Below are 21,955 nucleotides of genomic sequence, written 5' to 3'. Positions count from 1 at the left end.
ACCTATTTGGCCAAAGGTTTGCAGTGGTAACAGGGCCTGTAGAGCAGGAGCTACAATGCATGTCCTGATTCTAATTTATCAGGGCTATTGGAAGACTGACTGTCCATTAATAAAGTGGGTCTCAGAATCCCCCATTTATTATTTTTATTTTAAAAAAAAGGAAGCTATCATTTGTAAGATGACTTATTCAAGAAATTTAAGAATCTAAAAATAATTTCTCAGCTTTAATTCCAATCTAGAAGGCAGGAATGAACTAAAAATGGACCTAGACTAATAGTAATACCGGGTGACGGTATACAAGTTAGGATGCTCCCTGTCTCTTTCCTTGGAGTTAGCCTTGAATTTCCAATATTCTGCTGGATATTGGAAATATTTCACCCACATGTTCTACACCTAAAACTCAAACTCAGTGTTGAAAATCGAATCTGTGCCTTTTTCCTATGCATGCCCCCGCCCCCCACCATTTCCCTGAACTGTGTAGCTCCAATTCACCCTGCTCATATGTGGCTAACAGATCAATCTTCTAAAATCTCAATGTGGTCACGTCAAAAACCTTGCACACCTTCCCAGAAAGTAAAAAGAGCCTCAGCACTTGGGCCTATACTCAATGTCTCCCATGATCTGGCCCAACCTTACTTTCCTGGTGGTCACTAATTAAGTCACCTCTTGGCTAGACTAATCTCCTATCTTTCTTGCCCCTTGGCCCATACTGTTTCTATCACCATAGTGCCTTATTTCCCTTTTCCATTTCTTTTTATAAAAACTGTAGATAGGGCTTCCCTGGTGGCGCAGTGGTTGAGAGTCCGCCTGCCGATGCAGGGGACACGGGTTCGTGCCCCGGTCCGGGAGGAACCCACATGCCACGGAGCAGCTGGGCCTGTGAGCCATGGCCACTGAGCCTGCACGTCCGGAGCCTGTACTCCGCAACGGGAGAGGCCACAACAGTGAGAGGCCGGTGTACCGCAAACAAAACAAAAGAAAACAAAAAAAAGCCAAAAAAAAAAAAACAAACCTGCAGATATTCTTCAAGGTTTCGGGTCAACTCCTTTCTCTTCCATACAATCTTTATCGATTGACTGTATTGGCACTTTTCTTTCCATCCCTCTGCTCTGTTACACTGTGCTTATCATTCACTTAGTACTTACCTTATTCTACTGCATAGCATTGCTATTTCTCATGAATCCTATTTCTCATGCTGCCTTATAGACAGCATGAGGGCAGAGGTGCCTGGCTAATAGCTTCAGAGACCTATAGGATTAGCATCGTTTAAGGGATCCAGAAGTAAGGAAGGCAGTTAAGATCCATCTAGTTGGCTAAAGGCATTTCTCATGGGTTCCCCCTCCCCAATTCATTATAGCTGCCTACATATTTTTTACATTAACTGAGTAAAAAATAAATTAGCAGCGGCTTAAATTCCAGTAAGAAGGAAAAACTATTTAGCAGAGATCATTATCCTCATCTGTTTATGGCTTTACTACTCACATAATTTTAATTAGGTTTTTTCACTGACTTTTTCTTAATATAAATTTATTTATTTTATTCATTTTTGGCTGCATTGGGTCTTTGTTGCTGTGCACGAGGTTTCTCTAGTTGCAGTGAGCGGGAGCTACTCTTCGTTGCTGTGCACGGGCTTCTCATTGCGGTGGCTTCTCTTGTCGCAGAGCACGAGGTGCATGGGCTTCAGTAGTTGTGGCATGCAGGCTCTAGAGCACAGGCTCAGCAGTTGTGGTGCACAGGCGTAGCTGCTCCACGGTATGCAGGATCCCGGACCAGGGCTCGAACCCGTGTCCCCTGCATTGGCAGGAGGATTCTTAACCACTGCGCCACCAGGGAAGCCCTCACTGACTTTCAAAGAGCTTTGTACACTTGCAAAATCAAGAGTGAATTTAGCATTAGAAAACATATCACTGCTGGGAGAAAGCTGTACCTGAATATATCTATGATGATGTGGCAATTTCTCAAGAAATTTGATAATTTTAATATGTATAAATAACTTATAAGAATAACTTTAAAATTATTTTAGTAAATCAGAGATAGCCACCACTAACAAAAGGTATTGGTATTTTTACATATATACTTATATACATACTTTATTTCTTCCTCCAGAGCAGTTTTAAAAAGCTTGAGGAGTAGATATTCTTCCCGTTGATTGGAAGCATAATTGTATAGGGTGAAAATAACAGTATCCATAAATTTAGTTGACTTGTTCTGTGGCATCTGGAAAATCAGCTTAGCGAGGTACAGAGGATTTGTCTGAAGGAAAGTGAGAAGAAGAAACACCCCCCCCCCACAAAACTATATGTTAATATATTATTAAAAGCAGAGAGGAGTCCCCAGTTCCTTGCACTTTAATGACTTATTATGTATAAAGCATATAGAAGAGTATCTGGCACATATTAAGACTTTAAAAGGTAGCAGGTAATACCAATACTAAACTATAGGAAGTTATACTAGAAAGTTACGGTAGGATTTAAATTTTATATACTATATCATGACATATTTAATGGAGTATAATTGTATTATGTACACTCTACACCATTTGGAGCCACACAGTAATATTTATTGCAGAAACACAGGAGGCGGGGGGTGGCTGATAGATCTGGTATCCGAAGAGACTGGCAAGAAGGGACCAAGGGCTGAGCCAGATAGACTGTCCTAGAAGGACTGATGAATGAATAGAAGGAAACACATCCCATATTCTGAGACAAGAAAGAAAAAGAAAAGGATACATTTATATGTGGAGACAGTGGGATGGCCATGATGTTTTAGAAAGCACGAGAAGGTAGGAGTGAGGCAGGGAGGCTGAACAGAGGGGTGAAGGTCAGGATAGTTCATGGGGGAAGTGCCAGAAGAACCTGACAAGAAGCCCATATGCTTAGTGTGGGAAAAGAATCACCCCAGAAGGCTAAGATAAAAAGAAGAGAAGAGAGAGGGGGGTGGCTGTTAGACCTCGTATCTGAAGAGAGAATCTCTTTATGTTAAAAAAGAATTTAAAGATGGACAAGAATTTTTAAAAATTGACATGTAGCTCAGCTTAGGATGGAGTTCAAGAGATGTAGCACCAGTCTTCGTGGTAATGTGGTTTTTCTGAAGGAGTTACACCAGATGGAGGTTAGAAGAAAAAATATAAGATTAAGGTGACAGAGAAATTTGATAGTCCTACTCTTCGTCTTCCTTCCGATGAGAAAAGAAAATTTTCCATACATGGAAACCAGTATTTAAGAGTCTCAAGCAGTTTGGCTTTAAAAATTTTAAGAAAACCCTAATTCTAGTTTAGTTTACCACTTAGATTTAACTTTCAAGCTCATAATGACTGGCTGAAATTTTATGAATAAGCAGCTCAGGACAACCTTTTTCTTAGCATTCTGGGGTGATTCTTTTCCCACACTAAGCATATTGGCTTTTGAGAAAGGAAAATTACTCTAAAGCCGAAGAAGCCTCATTCCTCTCAGATGACCTAAAAACTTTAAATTTAGGCTCATACAGAAGAGAAAAGCCCATAGCAAAACCTATACTAGCTGACCTGCTACTTTGGCTAAGAATTTCCAAAGGCGAAAGGGATCCACGCCGTTTGCTTTTCTATAGCTTCCTCATTGGTCTTGGGTTAATGTCTCCAAAGCAGACAGGAGAAAAGGTGAAGAAAAATAAATGATTTTTTTGACACTTCACTCAGTACAACTGATATATTCGGTCATGATCTGGTTCTATCAGTTTTGGATCGTTTAGGGAATAAACCTTGTGGAATTATTCTAAACACGCTCCTATGCTTTTTCTCCTTCCCATTAATGAGCCTCCACTTACGTAACAGGGTAAACTATACAAATCTTAGGCCAGTGACTAAATTTTCACCTTCCTAAATGACACAAATTCTATCAAAATCCAACAAAAGAAAACTAAATCCTAAAGAAGCTTCATACACTTGGAAGTTCATGGATGTCAAAAATGATAAATGTGAGAACCTACTGTGTAGCACAGGGAACTCTACTCAATGCTCTGTGGTGACCTAAATGGGAAGGAAATCCAAAAAAGAGGGGATATATGTATACGTATAGCTGATTCACTTTGCTGTACAGTAGAAACTAACAACGTTGTAAAGTAGCTATACTCCAATAAAAATTAATTAAAAAAAAGATAAATGCTTAAAATTAAATTTCTAACTGGTGGATGCCTATTAACCTAATTTCAGCAGACAAAAAACCTTCCCTGCCTAGCGCGAGCCCCCTTTCTTTCTGGAAAGGAAGCTGTTGTTAAGCATTGGATTCCATGGACAATTCTGTTTTAACATTCTTCCTTCTATGCTGCCACATGGTGGACATCTGGAGTACTACACCTGTTCTCCACTCTTAAGTAGAGAATTCTCAACTCCACCAAAATTAACATCTCTTCTCTCAACGGGGCTAGCCACACCTCATTTATATTTTGGGTAATGTGTTCTCTGTGCACCTAATGCCAGCGACGTCCTCAAGCAAAGATTCAAGCATCTCCACGCCTTGACGGATTCACGGCCACCAGCAGCGGCCCCAGGGTCACCTGACTTTCAAGGAAGAACTGCTGATCCGCCTTTTTTGGGAAAGTTTTCCTGCCGAGGGGAGGCTTTGTTTCAATCTCTCACTATCGCTCACTGTTTCCTCTGGGACTAATTGTACGTGCTGGTGGGCGGATGAGGTTGATCAATGGTCAAACAAACAAAAAACTAGTCCACCAGACAGAATCCAGCCGTAACCAGTTCAGCTTAGTTCTCACCCACACTATTGAAGCAATGGAAAATTACTGTTCACTTAGATCACAGTCATGCCATGGAAATAATGAAATAAAAAAGGCATCCCATTTCCCTAATCCAAACTCTCTGGCTCCTTCCTCAAAAGAAAGGCAGTCTGGTTCTGGTACAGATCTGTTTTTCATACAGTTACTTTAATTTTTTCATGTTTGACAGCATCTGCTTATGTTATTATTAGATTTATACTGTTTCTGCCGATAACTGCAGTATAATGTAGTCATGAAGAGCGTGGCTGAAGTTTTAAGTCAAACTGCCAGGGTCCCGATACCCTTGCTTTACCATTTACTGGCTGTGTCTCAGTTTTCTCACATGTAATACAGGAATATCAGTAAATTATTTTTTGATGGTTCCCAGGGTTGTACTAAGAATTAAAATGAGATAATGTATATAAAGCACCTAGAATAGCACTTGGTACTTAACAGTGCTCAGAACATGTAAACTATTATAGCCTTAGCATGGAACAAGATCTACTGTAAAACACCAACAGGGACACAGCATTTACCTAAAACTCACAGTGAAAGAAATTGTTCTCACCTGTAAAAGATAAAAAAGCTGCTGATATGTTTCCAGTGTTTTTCTTCTCTCCTTACTCAAACTTTTGATCCCTTGGTTGTCAGTGTTATTCAGTATTTGCATTTCTCCACCTTTTTTCTTATTCAGTTTCGTTCTGTGTGAAATTACATCCTGGAAAAAATTTTTATGAAATTACTACTTTTTATGCTGGTACTCTTTACCTCCTTCCTTCTCAGACACCCTGACACACACAGTTGGAAAGATTAATTTTCCACATTTCCTTCACGAAGAAACAAACGGACAGAGAATGTTAAAGAAATTAAGAAAATCCAAATTGCAGGTGAGTTTGGCTTTTGTAATATTTGTTCTCCAAAGCTGTACGCATTTGTTCTTAGGATGTAATGTAGGTCCGAAGACAATTCAATAGGGAGAGGATAATCTTTTCAAAAAATGATGCTGGGACAACTGGATATCCAGGTTCAAAAGAAAGAAGTCAGACCTCATCCCATAAACAAAAATTAACTCAAAAGAGATCAAAGAACTAAATGTAGGAGCTAAAACTATAAAACTCTTGTAAGAAAACCTAGGCAAAAATATCTGTTACCCTGGATTAAGCAATGGTTTCTTTTAGGGTTGTGTGTGTGATAATTTATTTAATCATATTCCTTTTGATAGACAGTTAGTTTCTTTAAATTTTATTACTATTTCAGAGTGTGTAGGGAGCCTTCTTGTACATACATCTTTGTGCATGTAGATAATGGTTTCTTACATACGACACCAAAAGCACTAGCAACAAAAGAAAAAAATAAAGTGGACTTCATAAAAATTAAAACCTTTGTGCTTCAAAGTACATTATCAATAAAGAAAACCCATAGAATGAGAGAAAATATTTGCAAATCATTCATTAGATAAGGGACTTGTATCCACAATACACTATAAAGAACTCCTACATCTCAAAAATAAAAAGACAAATAACCCAATTAAAAAATGGGCAAAGGATGTGAACAGACATTTTCCCAAAGAAGACCTACAAATGGCTAATAAGCACATAAAGAGATGCTCAACATTAACAGTTATTTGGCAGTTCCTCAGAAGTTAAACACAGGACCCTGCAACTTCACTGTTAGGTAAATACTGAAGAGAACTGAAAACATATGTCCACAGAAAAACATGTACATGAATGCTCATAGCAGAATTACTCATAACAGCTGAAAAGAGGGAACAACTCAAGTGTCCATCAACTGATAAATGGGCAAACAAAATGTGGTGTATCCACACAATGGAATGTTATTTATCAGTAAAGAGGAATGAAGTACTGATTTATGCTACTCCAAAATAGTGAGCTTTAAAAACACTACACTAAGTGAAAGAAGCTGGTCACAACAGATGACATATTGTGTGACTCTATTAATATGAAATATCCAGAACAGGCAAATCTATCAAGATAGAAAGTATACCAAAGGTTGCTGTGGCTGGGGGTTGGAGTGAATAGGTAATGACTGTTCATGAATATGGCTATTTTTTCCACTGAAATATTATTCATTTACTATACAGTTCATCCTTTTAAAGAGTACAATTCCGTGGTGTCCTATCTAGTCACAAGGTTGTGCAACTGTCACCACAATCTAATTCCAGAACAGTTTCTTTGGGGTTTCTTTTTGGGGTGATGAAATGTTCTAGAGTCAGACAGAAGTGGTAGTTGTACAATTTGGGGAATATACTAAACACGACTAAACTGTAACTTTTAAAAGAATGAATTATACCTTTTGAAACTACAGAAGCACTTGCAAAAAATATGCAATGTAGAAATTAGAAATGGAAGCGCAAGAGGGAGGGGATATGGGAACGTATGTATATGTATAACTGATTCACTTTGTTATACAGCAGAAAAAAAAAAAAGAAAGAAAGAAATGGAAGCGAAGAGAAGCCTCTAAATATTTAACAAAGTTAAGGGTTTTTCCTCCCAATCATGCTCCTTTAACTATTTACAGGGAAATGTGGAAAACGTGTGGCTGGAAACATTGTCAAGAGGTCACTGAGGCTGCTGTGTCCCCTTCAGGGGCTTAAAGGCTCATGAACCAGAGTAGATCGTTTAGATAAGGATCTACCAAACATTTTTACGGAAACCCACAGTAAAAAATACATTTTATGTCTTTTATTGGCAAACTTACCCACACACACTATACGAAAGGATGCTTATTCTTACTACTGGGACACACTCTGATCGCTTCAACTTGCTTTTATTCTATTCCATTTTTAAAATCTGCTGAAGTGATACACTAAATTGATTTCATGACTCACTAATGGCACGTGACTTACATGAAAGCCACAGCTCTAGAATGCCTCCTTTGCCACCGAACACTGGGTCACTGTCCCAGAGCATAGGTGGCAAGAAAGCTGTTTTTCCTAAAACTTCTTCCATCTGCTTCCCTGAGCTCTTAGCCCAGCCTCCACATGAGGACTCTGTTTGCAGCCAGTATCAGGATTCTCCACCACCAGTCCCGAGGGGGGCCCTCCGGGCATCTCAGGCACTACCATGCTTTGCTGTGCATGCACTGCTACCCATCTTGCATCCTGGGCCCTTCTCCACCAAATGCCAGTAGGGACTCCTGTCATTTTGACAACAAAAAATGTGCCTGTCCCCATTTCCAATTATCCCTGTGGATGAGAACCACTGTACAGGACAAGCTCCAAATCTATTCACCCCCCAGCACCCCCTTCTCCGATAGCTGGGGTCAGCTCATAGGTAGGGGAAAAAAAACCCCAAACAACCCTTGGAGCGTTGAGATTAGATAGTTCTATGTGGTTACATCCATTGCCTTCAAGGTCTATGAATTTATTCTTCTTTATTCTCAGCTTAGAGAGGGGTAACTTGACTTAATCCTTTACTTCTGTTCCCCTAATTGTTTATGTGGGGAAAGAGGAGGAATTTGATTTTCATTTCTACAAAAATTTTAAGAAGGCGACACTTCCCCCCTTATTTCACAAATATATAAATCACATTCAAGATGAAGAAAGGAAGCGTAGTTACCTCCAGACGGAGGTTCAGGAGAAGTCTAGGCAGGCGGTGGCCTGATACCTGTATCTTCTATAAGAAGTCCTAAGACATCACTAGACTAACTGGCTTACGGTTCCATTTAACCCAGGTTTCTCCTCTTCAGATAACTGGTGATGTGTAGAGATTCAATTCCCCCAAATACATGGAATAAATTAATTATCTTGATTTTAAATATACGGAAGAAAAAAAAATCTTGGTACTTAACCTCCCCATCACTGGCCCCCCTCACCCCCGATGTCCCCCAACTACTTGCAATGGAAATAGCTCTGGAAACTGGAGACTATTCCTTTGTTATGCTGCAGACTTCATCTTTAGGGTAATGTTTTTGACATATACAGAAGAGAACAGAGGGTGGGGTGGTAAGCAAACTCTAGGGCAGAACCAAGTTCCTTCGCATTATTAACAGATTTGGTGAAGACAGCACAGGAAGAGCACTGGAGGAAGGGAAAGAGCGGAGTCAAATGCTGAGCCCTGGAGGGGAAGTGGGAGGGAGAGGAGAGCCAGCAGCTGTGCCACGGGAACCGTCTGTCTGCTGGAGATCCAAGTACAGAGCAGCACGCTTCAACGGGATAAGCCCTTCTTCTGTCTTCCCTGTGAAATTACACCTGGCTCACAAAAGCTCTGGTGTGAATGGAGGTTTGCCTTGGAAAGCTTGAAGAAGGGGACAAAGGCCAACCCAGACAGGGGTTCCAAAGAGAGGCATATGCTTTTTACTAATAGAAATCTCATGTCCTCTATTCTTTTTTTTTTTTGCGGTACGCAGGCCTCTCACTCTTGTGGCCTCTCCCGTTGCGGAGCACAGGCTCCGGACGTGCAGGCTCAGCGGCCATGGCTCACGGGCCCAGCCGCTCCGCGGTATGTGGGATCTTCCCAGACCGGGGCATGAACCCGTGTCCCCTGCATCGTCAGGCGGACTCTCAACCACTGCGCCACCAGGGAAGCCCCAAGAGGCATATGCTTTTTATTAATAGAAATCTCATGTCCTCTATTCTTTTTTTTGTTTTGTTTTTGCGGTACGCAGGCCTCTCACTCTTGTGGCCTCTCCCGTTGCAGAGCACAGGCTCTGGACGCGCAAGCCCAGCGGCCATGGCTCACGGGACCAGCCGCTCCGCGGCATGTGGGATCTTTCCCGACCGGGGCACGAACCCGTGTCCCCGGCATCAGCAGGCGGACTCTCAACCACTGCGCCACCAGGGAAGCCCATGTCCTCTATTCTTATCAATAAATATTGAACATTTGAGGAATACTGGTTCGAAGGAGCAACAGTATTTAACTTGTTCATAATATTCCCACATCTCAATGTTGCCTTAGTTGCCACCATCTTTTCCCTCCCCCTGGTAACAGAATATCCGCATGCAGGTAATATGCTAGAGTATACGCACTTTTGTAGAAGATGTGGACTACGACAAAGGGCTTGGGCTTTGGAGTCATAAAAATACGAGTATCTGCAAAGCACAGTTAGTTTTGTGACCTTGCTCAGGTTAACCTCTCTAAGACTCAGTTTCCTTAAATCTATAAAATGGGCTTAATGATAGCAATCTTACTGAGCTTCTGTGAAGATAAAAACAATCCATGTAAGGCACTTAGCACATTTTCCAGTGAAGAAAACAAGGCTTAGAGAGGTTAAGGAAGGAAATATGCTCATAAAGCAGCAAAGAAGTTTAATTAAGCAATACAATAAATTTCAATCCTGGGTTACAGATAGCCCTGGCCTACAAGTCTGCACTCACATGATATGACACACCCATCAATAGGAATTTTAGCAATTCAAGATTATTTTCAATTTCTACTTTGGTTTTCCTTCAAGCTACTTTGAATCTAGACCTTTCTTCCTCCCTATGCCTCCCAGAAACTTCTACTTCAGCTGTCTGTCTCCATTTCCAAACCTCTTCTTTTGCTTAAAACCAATATTAGCTACTTCACTCACTCGCCCACTGACTTTCTGAGGTTTCCAGAAGGAATGCCAATTTTAAAAGAATTGTAAGACACATGGTTACTAGAGAGAGCTAGAGTTGCTCTGCAAGAACTAAGCCACTTCCCTTTAAACCTTTTTCTCAACATATGCTCATTGTTAAAAAAAAATTAAAAACTATATATACCAGGACATGGAAGCAACCTAAGGGTCCATTGACAGATGAATGGATAAAGAAGATGTGGCACAGGGCCTCCCTGGTGGCGCAGTGGTTGAGAGTCCGCCTGCTGATGCAGGGGACACGGGTTCGTGCCCTGGTCTGGGAAGATCCCACATGCCGTGGAGTGGCTGGGCCCGTGGGCCATGGCCGCTGAGCCTGTGCATCCGGAGCCTGTGCTCCGCAACGGGAGAGGCCACAACAGTGAGAGGCCCGCGTACCGCAAAAAAAAAAAAAAAAAAAAGAAGATGTGGCACATATATACAATGGAATATTACTCAGCCATAAAAAGAAACAAAACTGAGTTATTTGTAGTGAGTTGGATGGACCTAGAGTCTGTCACACAGAGTGAAGTAAGTCAGAAAGACAAGAACAAATACCGTATGCTAACACATATATATGGAATCTAAAAAAAAAAAAAGGTTCTGATGAACCTAGGGGCGGGACAGGAATAAAGACGTAGACGTAGAGAATGGACTTGAGGACACGGGGAGAGGGAAGGGTAAGCTGGGACGAAGTGAGAGAGTGGCATGGACATATATACACTACCAAATGTAAAACAGATAGCTAGTGGGAAGCAGCTGCATAGCACAGGGAGATCAGCTTGGTGCTTTGTGACCACCTAGAGGGGTGGGATAGGGAGGGTGGGAGGGAGACACAAGAGGGAGGGGATATGGGGATATATGTATACATATAGCTGATTCACTTTGTTATACAGCAGAAACTAACACAACACTGTAAAGCAATTTTACTCCAATAAAGATGTTAAATATATATATATATATATATATATATATGGTTAATTCTACCATGCAAAGAAAAAGAGCTTAATTTTTTTCTTTTAGCTTAAGTGTATATCTATTTTTTACAACAAATGAAATCATAGTGTTTTAGGTACTATTTTCTTCTCCATTATATTGCAACCCTTTCCCCTGCCCTTAAATATTCTTCAGAAACGTTATTTTTAGTGGCCGTGTAATATACATGTCGGACTGGTTCTCCTGTCCTCTGTTTGTTGTTTTCGGGTTTGGGTTGTTCCCCATTATTTCGCTACTGTAAATAAAACTTCAACTGCACTATTCTTATGATCAAACCAAAAATGCTACTATTAATAAGATAAAAGAGTACCTCCTTGAGAATCATTAGTTTAACTTCTAATCAGTGTTTGATAAATATTTGGTGTTTGAAAATATAAGCCGAAAAATTAACTTTGTTTCACAATGCTAACAATTAGTAATGCTTTAAAAAATTTTAAACACTCATGAAGATCTGAAAATCTGCCATGTTTGTATTTCCACAAGCTACATATTTCTACTACTCTTTTGCAACTAAGCCTTTATTTTAAAAGGCAAGGCATTTCCTGTTTACAACTTTATGGGAGTAGGGTAAAACAGCAGTGTAAAGCTATAAAAGGCATTCTCTGAAGGACCTTCTGGAATATATTATACTTTAAAAGTTTTCATATGTATCAAACAATACAAACACATTATTTTTTTTTAAAGACTAAAGTACTATTGTTTTTCTGGATAAAACAATGAAAATAGAGTTAAAAGCAGAACTTTTAAATTTGTAGTTTTTTCCCTTAATATTTAGAAAAGATGATCATTTCCTGTCTTACGAGTTGCTCTCGTTTCCTTATTTTCTTGGCACTATTTTGCTGGTATCTCTGTGAGGGCCGGAGACAAGAGTGAGGCGTTCCCATGTCCACTTAGCTGGTAGCCTCCCGTGCCTGTTCACCTGGTAGTTTTCCAGAACCACACCAGAAGCTGGCTCTCTACCTCTGACCCACTGTAGCCTTCTCAGGGCATCCAGAAGGTCAACTTCCCCTGCCTTGCCCTGTTGGTTTTCTGAAAACTGACGTGGCATGGGAACAGGGACATGGAGAGAGGTCTTACCCTGGAAATCTCCTTTTCTTGGGTAAAAATGACACTTTTCACATAGTTTTGGGGAGCTTTGACACTGGCAGGTTTCTCACAGATACAGAACTACAGCATTATTTATTTGGAGGCTATTATTAGGGAAATGCCACTCTGTAGGGGGTCATTTTGGAAATGTGCAGGGGGGAGGGCTAACATCTGATGGATTGGAGACACCACTGGCTTCCAGTGAGCGGGGCCTGGGGAGGACAGATGCTCTGCTGTCCTGCAGTTTGTAGGATGGTCCTGTGTAAATAACTGTCCACATCTCGCATGGCTGGATTTTTTAATGTCCCACTGGTCACTCACGTAGTTCAAAATTCTGTGCGTAGTTGCTTGAGCCTAGAATCTAATCATTTTACATATAAGCACAACATAGATCCTCACAATTTTAATATAAACTTAATTTTCTAGGACGGCAATTCCATGTCAAGTGGTGGGGGGTGGAGGAAGACCACACTTTGCTGTTCAAGGGCTTATTACAAAGAGTTGTTCTCCACTTTGGAAAAAAGAACTCATGGCCAGTTCCACCACTCACCTGACCAGTCTCATCTGTAGCTCTCTCAATCTGTGGTTATTCTGTGAAGAGGCCCAAGTCTCTGGTAACTTTATCACATCTAATGGCATCAGGCCCATGTATTTTCATATTGAAATATGTATTTTTACTATAAATTAATTTCTTTGAATTTCTCTTTTATATTTATAGAAAGGCCTTAGCCTTGCTATGAAGGTACATATGTAAGTTGGTTTTATTTCACATAAATTTCCTTTCAGAATGGTATAGAAGTCTTACCAAATGTCATAAAAGGGGGGCACAGAATTTTGCAGGTCTAAGACCATAAAGTGGTCATGAAAATGGTAAATAAACTTTGGGCCACTCCTTCTGGACTCCAAAGGAACTTAGCTGGACCAGAGAGTTGTGGGCAAATATACGACTGTCTTCTCTCTTCTGGGAACCAACAGTCCCACAAACCCCACTGACCTCCAGTGTGATCCTGTTCTTCACCAGAAGCCCAATCTTAATGTCCATCAGGTTCAGGTCTTTCTCGAGCTGTTGAGTGCCTCTGATCTTGGTCACCACTTCTTCCCTTAATCGTGCTACCTCCAGCGCCTCCTGGAAATCCAAGTCACTCTGGTCCAACAGGTGTACAAATTTGCGGATTACTGTTAACGGTGGGTTTTCGGAGCCAACTGCAAGGAAAGGAAAGGTGTGCTTTAACTGGGCATGCTTGAACGGATCATCAGTAGGAAAGAAATCAGGTCTTTAAATAAAGCATTGACAGAAAAGTAGAGCGATGGACGTGCTTGGTCTCCAGAGTGAATCATCCTGCCTCATGTCAAATCTGGACGAGGAAAGGGATCATATAAATAAATGCACGCCACTGATAAGGTTGGGCCTCACTAATTCCTCGTCTAGCACCCGTTTATCAGCCCTCTCTCATGCTGTTCCCAGGACCACGCACTGAGGAGATAGTTCTATCTATCAGTGTCTTATTGATGAGGAACCTGGGAAAGAATGCTAACGTGAGTTGCCCCGGCTCTAAGAGCTTGTGGCTGAGCCAGATAAGAGATTTCTGTTCTTGCTGCAGGAAGCAGAAAGAGGATTTTTTGTTTCTTGTTTTTTGTTTTCCCAGCCCAAAAGACCTTGGGGAAGGAGCAGGAATTAGGTGAAAGGTGAATTAGAAAAGGTGAGTCAAGGGAGAACTGTAAGGTCTAACAGGAGCCAACAGAATGACAACTGGAACACATGTTCTACTTGGCAGAAATGAAGCAATTTTAGAAACTGAATTGGGTCCCTGTCCTTTCAGCATGGACCAGGGAGGGCATTCAGCACCTAAGAGACCAGGCTCAGTTGTTGAGAGGAATATCTATATAAATTCTACAAGGGCTTTCCCTTAGTGCCTTGAACCTTAATTGTGCTTTAATTCTCTTGCACTGCGACTTTGAAAAAGAAAATTTTTTTAAGGTGTGTAATGAGATCTGCTCTGGGTAAACTCTAAGAAGAAACTACCTGGACCTTCAATGCTGAATGATTAGACACAGCAACAAAAAGATGACTTGAGAGAGCCCAGTCCAGTTGTGGTGGCCTCAGTAACCATCCTCTCTTCTACTTCCAAGGCCCTACTCAAGCTTCCTTATACTTCTGTTTAGTTGTGTGGCATTTTGACACTTAAGGAATACAGAGTTCAACCAACAACACAATTAACAGCCTGAACTCATCATGAACAACCAAATCTAGAGTCATCTGTATTACTGTTGTCCCCCATCTGATGGTCTTTATTGGTACTTGTCAAAGAAAAGCCTTAGGAAGCTTCAGAGGTCCAATTCTGCTTCCAGGCTCAGAATCTACTGGATAATAATGCCTCATATTCCACTAGATTCCAAGTTACCTTGGATTAGGGACCCTTTTCTTCCTGATCACTGAAGCATACGTGAATTTATTTTCCTTCTATTTCAGCAAAGATGTTGCTGATGACATGACCATTTCAGAAACAGCCTGAGGCACACACCAGAGCTCATTCACGTAGCTGAGAGAACATAAGCCAACGCATTTGTGTCTAAAGTTCTCTCTCCTGGCTCTGAAGAACTGTGTATCAGTTTATGTGCTAACAGGCCTGGTAGAAACAAATTAATATTCTAGTCTTACTAATTATTATGGCTCAAATGTAATAGTTCCTCTATCAACAGTTGGCTTTTTGGCATCTTCATGATATCTTCATACCACTTTGTGGTACTTTCATTTCAGGAAACCACACAACTTAACAGTCAGCACTTACAAGTGGCCACATTATGGTTCCAGCAACTTCTAAACCTGAATGCATTCAGCGCCTCTCTGGGGGGAATGGGTGAAAATGAATCATGACAGACTAATAAAAGTGATCTGTTTTTCAGCTTAAAAAAATGCCTTTGTTTTATGAAGATGCTGAATTGAGAAAGAAATGAAAATTTACAGTTCAGTTACCACAAAGCCACCCTATTTGCCAAAACCCAGAGCAGTTTTGATCTGATCTATCCACTAACATATTTTCCATCTGCCTTCTATGCTTTAACAGGAAATCACCTAGATTTTTAAACTGGAATTTCTTTTATCTTTGTAACTTAAAAAAAAAAAAAAGTAAGCAAGTAACAAGCATCATCACAACCACCCACAAAAACATGTTCCCCAGAAGGAAACGAAAAGCAGCCTGTGTTTGTTTGGAAAACTTATCCTTAAATTACCTACTTTAGTGTGTTAGTGCTCAGAAAACAAACCCCCTATTCAGCTTCCTTATAAAAAATTAAAGATTATCTACCAACTAAGAGACGAATCTCATCAATTCCAAAGTGGAGCAGTATGGCATTGGAAAGACTGGGGACCCTTCCTCCCTCAGTTTGCATGCCGGCTTCTGGAATCTAGTAGAATGAGGTAGTATCCAGAAGATTCCACGGGCTTGAGGCAGAACCTGGCCTCTGAGGCTGCCGGATACTTTTCCTTAACAAGTACCAGGGAAGCATCTTTCTTAGGCCATACACTTCACTCCATAATTCAGACAGATTTTAACAATAAAGGGTGTTGGTGAAACTACTTAGTAGCACTGTGCTAGGAACATTACTGAACAGTTCTTTATTTCCTCCAAAAAAAAGAAAAAAAGTAAGAAACAAGGCAGTTAGAACATAATGGCCATTTTCATTACTAAAATACACACTGATTTGTTTTGCCCTCTCAAAACTAATCTTGAATGACCTGAATATTTGAAGAATTTAGGCAGTACTAATAAACTTATCAGCAAGCCCTTCTATACTTAATCTAGGACACGCTCTTTATCACATGTTCTTGTGATAGTAAGGATGTTAAAAATTTAGCATATAAAGAATGATCTTCACTATGTAAAAACAACAACAACAACAGAATGACAAACGTATGCAGAGCTGAAACTGAAAAAGACAGCACAAAATGTAAAGGCTATTTCTGGGTGATTTTTATTTTATTTTGCTGTTTTCAAACTTTCTACAAATGGCATATACTATTAGTATAAGGAAGACGATTTAAGAAACCATAGGTACTGTGAGAAGTCCAGAATGAAATTATAGGAAGATGTTTGTAGTTATCTTTGGGAGGTGAAACTGTGTGCTTTTTCCCTTCTTATTCATATTTCCAAATTTCTCATACGACTATGTTTCATAATTAAAATGAGAGGAAAAAAAATCACAGGCCAGGTAATAAACAGTATTCAAATTTAAGTTTATCTTCTGGCTTTTTGCATTAGATTCCTGCCTCTAGCTCAAATTTAACATAAAAAATCAGCATTTATGCCAACTCCATTTTTAAAAAATTGTAGTTGATTTACAATGTGTTAGTTTCAGGTGTACAGTGAAGTGATTCAGATGTATATGTATATACATTTTTTTAATATTCTTTTTCATTATAGGTTATTAGAAGATATGGAGTATAGTTCCCTGTGCTATACGGTAGGTCCCTGTTGATTATCTATTTTATATATAGTAGTGTGTATCTGTTAATCCCAAACTCCTACTTTATCCCCCCACCCCATGCAGCCCATTCCTTTTGAAGAAGAAATCACATCCACTGCATTTACCCCACTCCATTTAGATAGAAAGGCCCACTTCCTGTCATCACATCTTCCTCTGTGTACTGGTTCAGAACCTGGGGCCTGAGATGGTCAAAATCTACTGGAAATAACGGGCATCCTCTGTTTTTGAAGCAGCCACTGAAGTGACTCAGATGGAAATAACTTGTCCTTGCCTGGTTGATAAGGGATACTTTGTCTCAGAATGCTCCCACTTACCCAATGTTTTGTAGTCATCTCTAGCTTTGTTTGCTCTCAAGAGAGACTGTATTTTCACAATTTCATTGTTCTGCGAAAAGAATAAGACCAGTCACAACCTCCCAGAGTCCCACCTACTCCGCGATTTTAGAATTTAGAACTATTTAAGAAGTGACAACGTCTTCAGAAGGGACACTATTTAGACTGCTAGTATTTAGCTGTGGTGTAGTCGATGTTTCTTTTTGCATTCTCTTTGAAGAAAGGGGCAGATAAGTTAGCTAAAATATATAAACAAACAAGATGGCAAAGCGACCGTTTAAATAGAGAGATCTAACAAGGGCAAAGAATTTTACCACCAAATTTAGTTGGTCCAATCTATGTTCACATATCTATTCTTCAAAGATCCTAAAAACATTCCTCCTGTGGGTGTTTATTTAAATTACTCGGTTAGCAGTAATAAGCACTTTACAAGTAATGTTGGAAAGTTGAATCTTTTCTCCCTGGCATTACTAGCCCACATCAGTTTTCTCTCACCCATTTCCTTTCCAGTTCTGAATGGTGAAGTCTCACTCTGAACCTGAGTTCTGAATAAAAAAATGTAAGAAGTGTCCAAATAGTATCACATTGAGTTCTAAAACCTATTTTTTCCTCCTAGTGTTCATTTCCACCATTTAATAAAAATCATTCAATGCCAACATTCAACAAAGTATTCATTTAGTTCATTCTCAGCCAGGATAAAAATCCACATGCGTGTCTCTTACATGATCTCTGAAATACTGCAGTCGTGAGAGGTAATTCTTTCGTGCTGTTACCATCCGGAACCAGGACTGAATCTAAAAATAAGTTAAAAAGAGAAATCCAGGCAATTACCAGATAACCTTTCATATCTCTTTATGGAGTCTTTTAAAAATAATATTGATAGATAATTTGATAAAAAAGTAAAAATTAGCAGCCTACCAACTAATAAACATCTAAAGCCTAATCTTCATCTTCTACTTGCTTCGTTGCTTTTTCTCCTAGGGGTTCAGAACATGTTACACGTTATGGTGGGGAAGGTAATGTAGCTCTTTGTACTATTTTGCTTTAATCTCAGTAAGTAAAAGCCAAGCGGGCAAGGCATTTTGCTGAGAGTTGCCACGGGTCAGGGGATCAAATGAAACTAAGTTCAGGGTTGCTTCCCACATCTCTTAAACGCAGCGAATATTCTTTAGGTCTTTACAGGAAAACATCTCAAGAGGTCTCACGAGGGACCAACTGTGACCCATGGTTTTCTGAGCAAATAAGCATGTGTCCCAGGGTGTGCAAAGGACATTTCATTCAGGAGCTAGTAATGCACAAGGGGTCTAGACCATGTCATTCTTTGTCCTCACAGTTTAAAAAGTCTTAACAAATCTCATCTGATTCCCATCTCGCTCCAGTCCCACTCTTGTGACTCTGATCTGGATTTCCAAGTTTCTACATGTTCACTGCCATACAGTTCTTTAGTTTTCAGCTCTGAGACAGTGGGCACTCCAATGCGTGTTCTTTCTCTAAGCTCGGAGCAACCAGTCTTGGTGGGAAGCTGGGTTAGACCAGCCCACCACCTAAATACAGGCCCTAACTTAGCTCTACTTTCTCTTGTCATTGGCTTTGCATTTGCGTTACAACTAAGGTTTGCACTGTTAAATTTTGAGCATTCTAAACATTATTAGCGAAGACCATAAAATAATACTGGGTTTCCTCCAGAATTTAAATAATTAATTTGGACTTGTTAGAGCATATATTATAAAGGACCAGAGACAATAGAGTGTTTTGATGGACTTGCTTGAAGATGATCAGCTAAGTGAGTAGTGGAGGTATGACTCAAACCCAGGACTTGCTTCTAATGTCAAGGCTCAAACATAGTCTGTCTTCTAGAAGCAAAACGAAAATGAAGGGAAAAGTTTAAGTCAAGCACTAAGGTAGGAAAGGATGTTTACCTTCACAACAGAAGGAATATTATCAATGAACATTTGTCGCCTGTGCATATAGGAAGCCCGCTGTTTATGTCCCTTCCAAAAAGCCTGTGGAAAATAATGAGTTACAGAATTACTTACATGTAACAGTTTATTTTAGAAAGTGCAAGGACGGAGTACATCTCAGGAGACACTGAGTTGGGACAATGTCAGGGATCCTCCCTTCCAAATCTCATCTGGACACCATCTCTAGGGGTGGGCATAAAACTGGGCAGAGCATACCAGCTCACACCTGAGGCTTGCCCCAAGTTTGGGAAATTACCAGGTGGAAGCCCAGTTTCCGGTTTGAAAGTTTAATTTTACCAAGGCCCTGGGTGATAAGAAGTGATAATAATCTGGAATTGCCCTGAAACATACAAACAGATCAATTGGGTGCTGGTATTATTTGGTAACAATATAAGGTGCTTCAAAATAATGACTAGTAATTAGCTTTCCTCCAACAAGTGGGCCACTGTGATGCAGAGTGAAAAGGAAGATGACTCTGGATCCCTGAAAATAGGAGTACTGTGATTGATCTCTTATTATTGCATCTATTTTTACATAAAGTTTAATGAGGCTTCATCAACATAGCTTTACAAGGTTATCGCCATCAAAGAGAACTTTTACAGGAAACATTTGCAAGAAGTGGACACAAACTGGTATCTTTAGAATGATAAATCCATAGCTGTTATAAAGTTTATTCCAATTCATTTTTGAGAATCTTTTTATTGAAACATATCTTTGTAATTCACTCCAATTCTCTGATTTTGTTTTTCAGATTAGAAATGAAATACAAGTTCTGTGTTAAAAAGGACAAATACAAAAAAAATCAAGTTTTTTTTTTGGCCTCGCAGTGCAGCTTGCGGGATCTTAGCTCCCTGACCAGGGACCGAACCCGGGCCACAGCAATGAAAGCGCCGAGTTCTAACCACTGGGACACCAGGGAATTCCCCAAAATCAAGTGTTTTTTTCTGTTTGTTTGTTCAAGTTATTTTTTATAAATTTCTTTTCACATCTGCATATGTCAATCTACCTCATTCCTTCTTTTTAAAAAGGTATGCGGAATTTTATTGCCATTTAAAAAATAATATACTTTTTGGTAATGATTCAAAACAAAACAGTCATGATGGAATAAGTACCCAACTGAGTATTTGCTCCAGACTTTCCCTCTCAATTTAAATCCCTAGAAATGATAAATATGCTCTTTAAAAAAACTTAATTTTGAAATAATTATCGACTCATAGGAAGCTGCAACAGTAATACATTGAGTTCCATGTACCCTTTATCCAGCTTCCCCCAATGGAAACATCTTACAAATACGCTTTTAAAGCAATCCACCATAGTGCTAGAAAACAAGAAGGCATATGGGTCAAAAACTATGAGGGATCTTGGAAGAGAGAAGGTAGCTTGAATTGGCTGAAAGAGGGAACCACAGAACACAATTCTACTAATATTGGGAACCTCTACAAAAGATGTGAGATGGCTCTAAGCTTGAGAGAGCCTTGAATGTCAGTCTGAGAAATTTTGGGAAAGTTGTCACGTCACTCATTGCCAAGCAGTGAGGGGAATAAAAGCATAGATGGGGAGTAGGGGTTGGGAAAAGTACAAAAAAGTATAGCCTTTCTGGAGGGAATTTAGCAGTATCAAATTTAAAATTATTTAGCGTTTCACCCAGTGTTTCTAATTTTCAATATACCTAGCCTAAGGAAATATAAGTACCTGTGTAGAAAAACAATATATAAGGATATTTGTTGCAGCATTGTTTGTAATACCGAAAATATGTAGAGAACAGGATATTGACAAATAAATGGTGATAAACTGTGATTGCATTCATACTAATGGCAATCTAACTAGTAACTTATTTGTCATGATGGGTCTCAATGGTGACTCGTGTTTTTGTGGCTAACACTGTTTTAAAGCACAGAGGTGCAGATGTGCCAATAATATTATACATCCCATTCCTTGATCCAAATTGAAAGGCAACCAAGATACTGCGATTAGCTCAATTTCTCATTCTGCTTTTTTGGAATTATCTCAATTCCAGAAACACTATTAATCTCTATTAGCTCAGATTCTCAAAGATTCTGGATAAGGAATCTGTTGTAGTAACAGAAGATCTAATATCGAAGCATGTTTGCACGGGTGGAATGAACCCACTTGTCCATTTGGTACTGTTTTTAATGTCCTAAGGATTCAATGCTCACCAACAGTACTTTCCTGAAGATTTCATTTTGTATTTCATCCCTTTAATGATTATGTAGATTTTTCTGGAATCTACATTTATATTTTTATTGCTACCTTTCCAAACCAAGGCAACTTGGCTGGGTATTGAAGTTTTGGTAGATAGAAGCAGAGTACTACAGGCTTCCTATTTTATGTCAAAATTTAACATTCTTCTTCTTTAGTTTGTAAGTTTTAGTTTCATCAGGATTGGCTTTTCTCATTCTGTGCTAACAGCACAACTCCTGTGCAAGGCCCAGAGACTGCAGGCTCTTCTAATTAGAGGCTCTTTATTAAAAACAATTATAGGTATAAAGTTGGGAGGAAGGAGCTATTGATAAAAATGCAAAAGGAGACAAAATTCTAAACCATAAAGCCATTTAGAAGCAGCTTTTTATAAACAGAGACAAGGCGTTTACAAAAACATCAATCTCTCTCGACTGGTATGAGAACTTGCGTAAAAATTTATAATAGCCATGTTTTTTTGTTTTTTGTTACCATAAATATATTTTCTGTGCAATTCAGCTGTAACAAAGGAGTTTCCCAAGATACCTAGACCTCAGAAGTTACTGCTCTATTTTATAGATTCTAATTGTCAATCTC

The 21,955-nt window shown here is 39.6% G+C and overlaps 1 protein-coding gene across 1 annotated transcript in view; it reads right to left on the bottom strand.

The window, feature by feature from the left end:
* IQGAP2 (IQ motif containing GTPase activating protein 2) overlaps positions 1-21,955 on the bottom strand; it is a 293,435-nt gene that overhangs the window by 35,418 nt on the left and 236,062 nt on the right. The window contains exons 18-23 of the mRNA XM_081233018.1: positions 19,118-19,201; positions 17,921-17,992; positions 17,181-17,250; positions 13,376-13,584; positions 5,312-5,461; positions 2,090-2,253 (exon numbers count right to left, since the gene is read on the bottom strand). Of these exons, the coding sequence (XP_081089144.1) occupies positions 2,090-2,253; positions 5,312-5,461; positions 13,376-13,584; positions 17,181-17,250; positions 17,921-17,992; positions 19,118-19,201 (749 nt within the window). The remainder of the gene's footprint in view (positions 1-2,089; positions 2,254-5,311; positions 5,462-13,375; positions 13,585-17,180; positions 17,251-17,920; positions 17,993-19,117; positions 19,202-21,955) is intronic.

The sequence above is a fragment of the Mesoplodon bidens genome, assembly GCF_964165515.1.
Source record: "Mesoplodon bidens genome assembly, chromosome: 4".
Classification (NCBI taxonomy): Eukaryota; Metazoa; Chordata; class Mammalia; order Artiodactyla; family Ziphiidae; genus Mesoplodon; species Mesoplodon bidens.
Note: the sequence above shows the minus strand (reverse complement) of the source record. Positions and strands in the feature narration are given on the sequence as shown.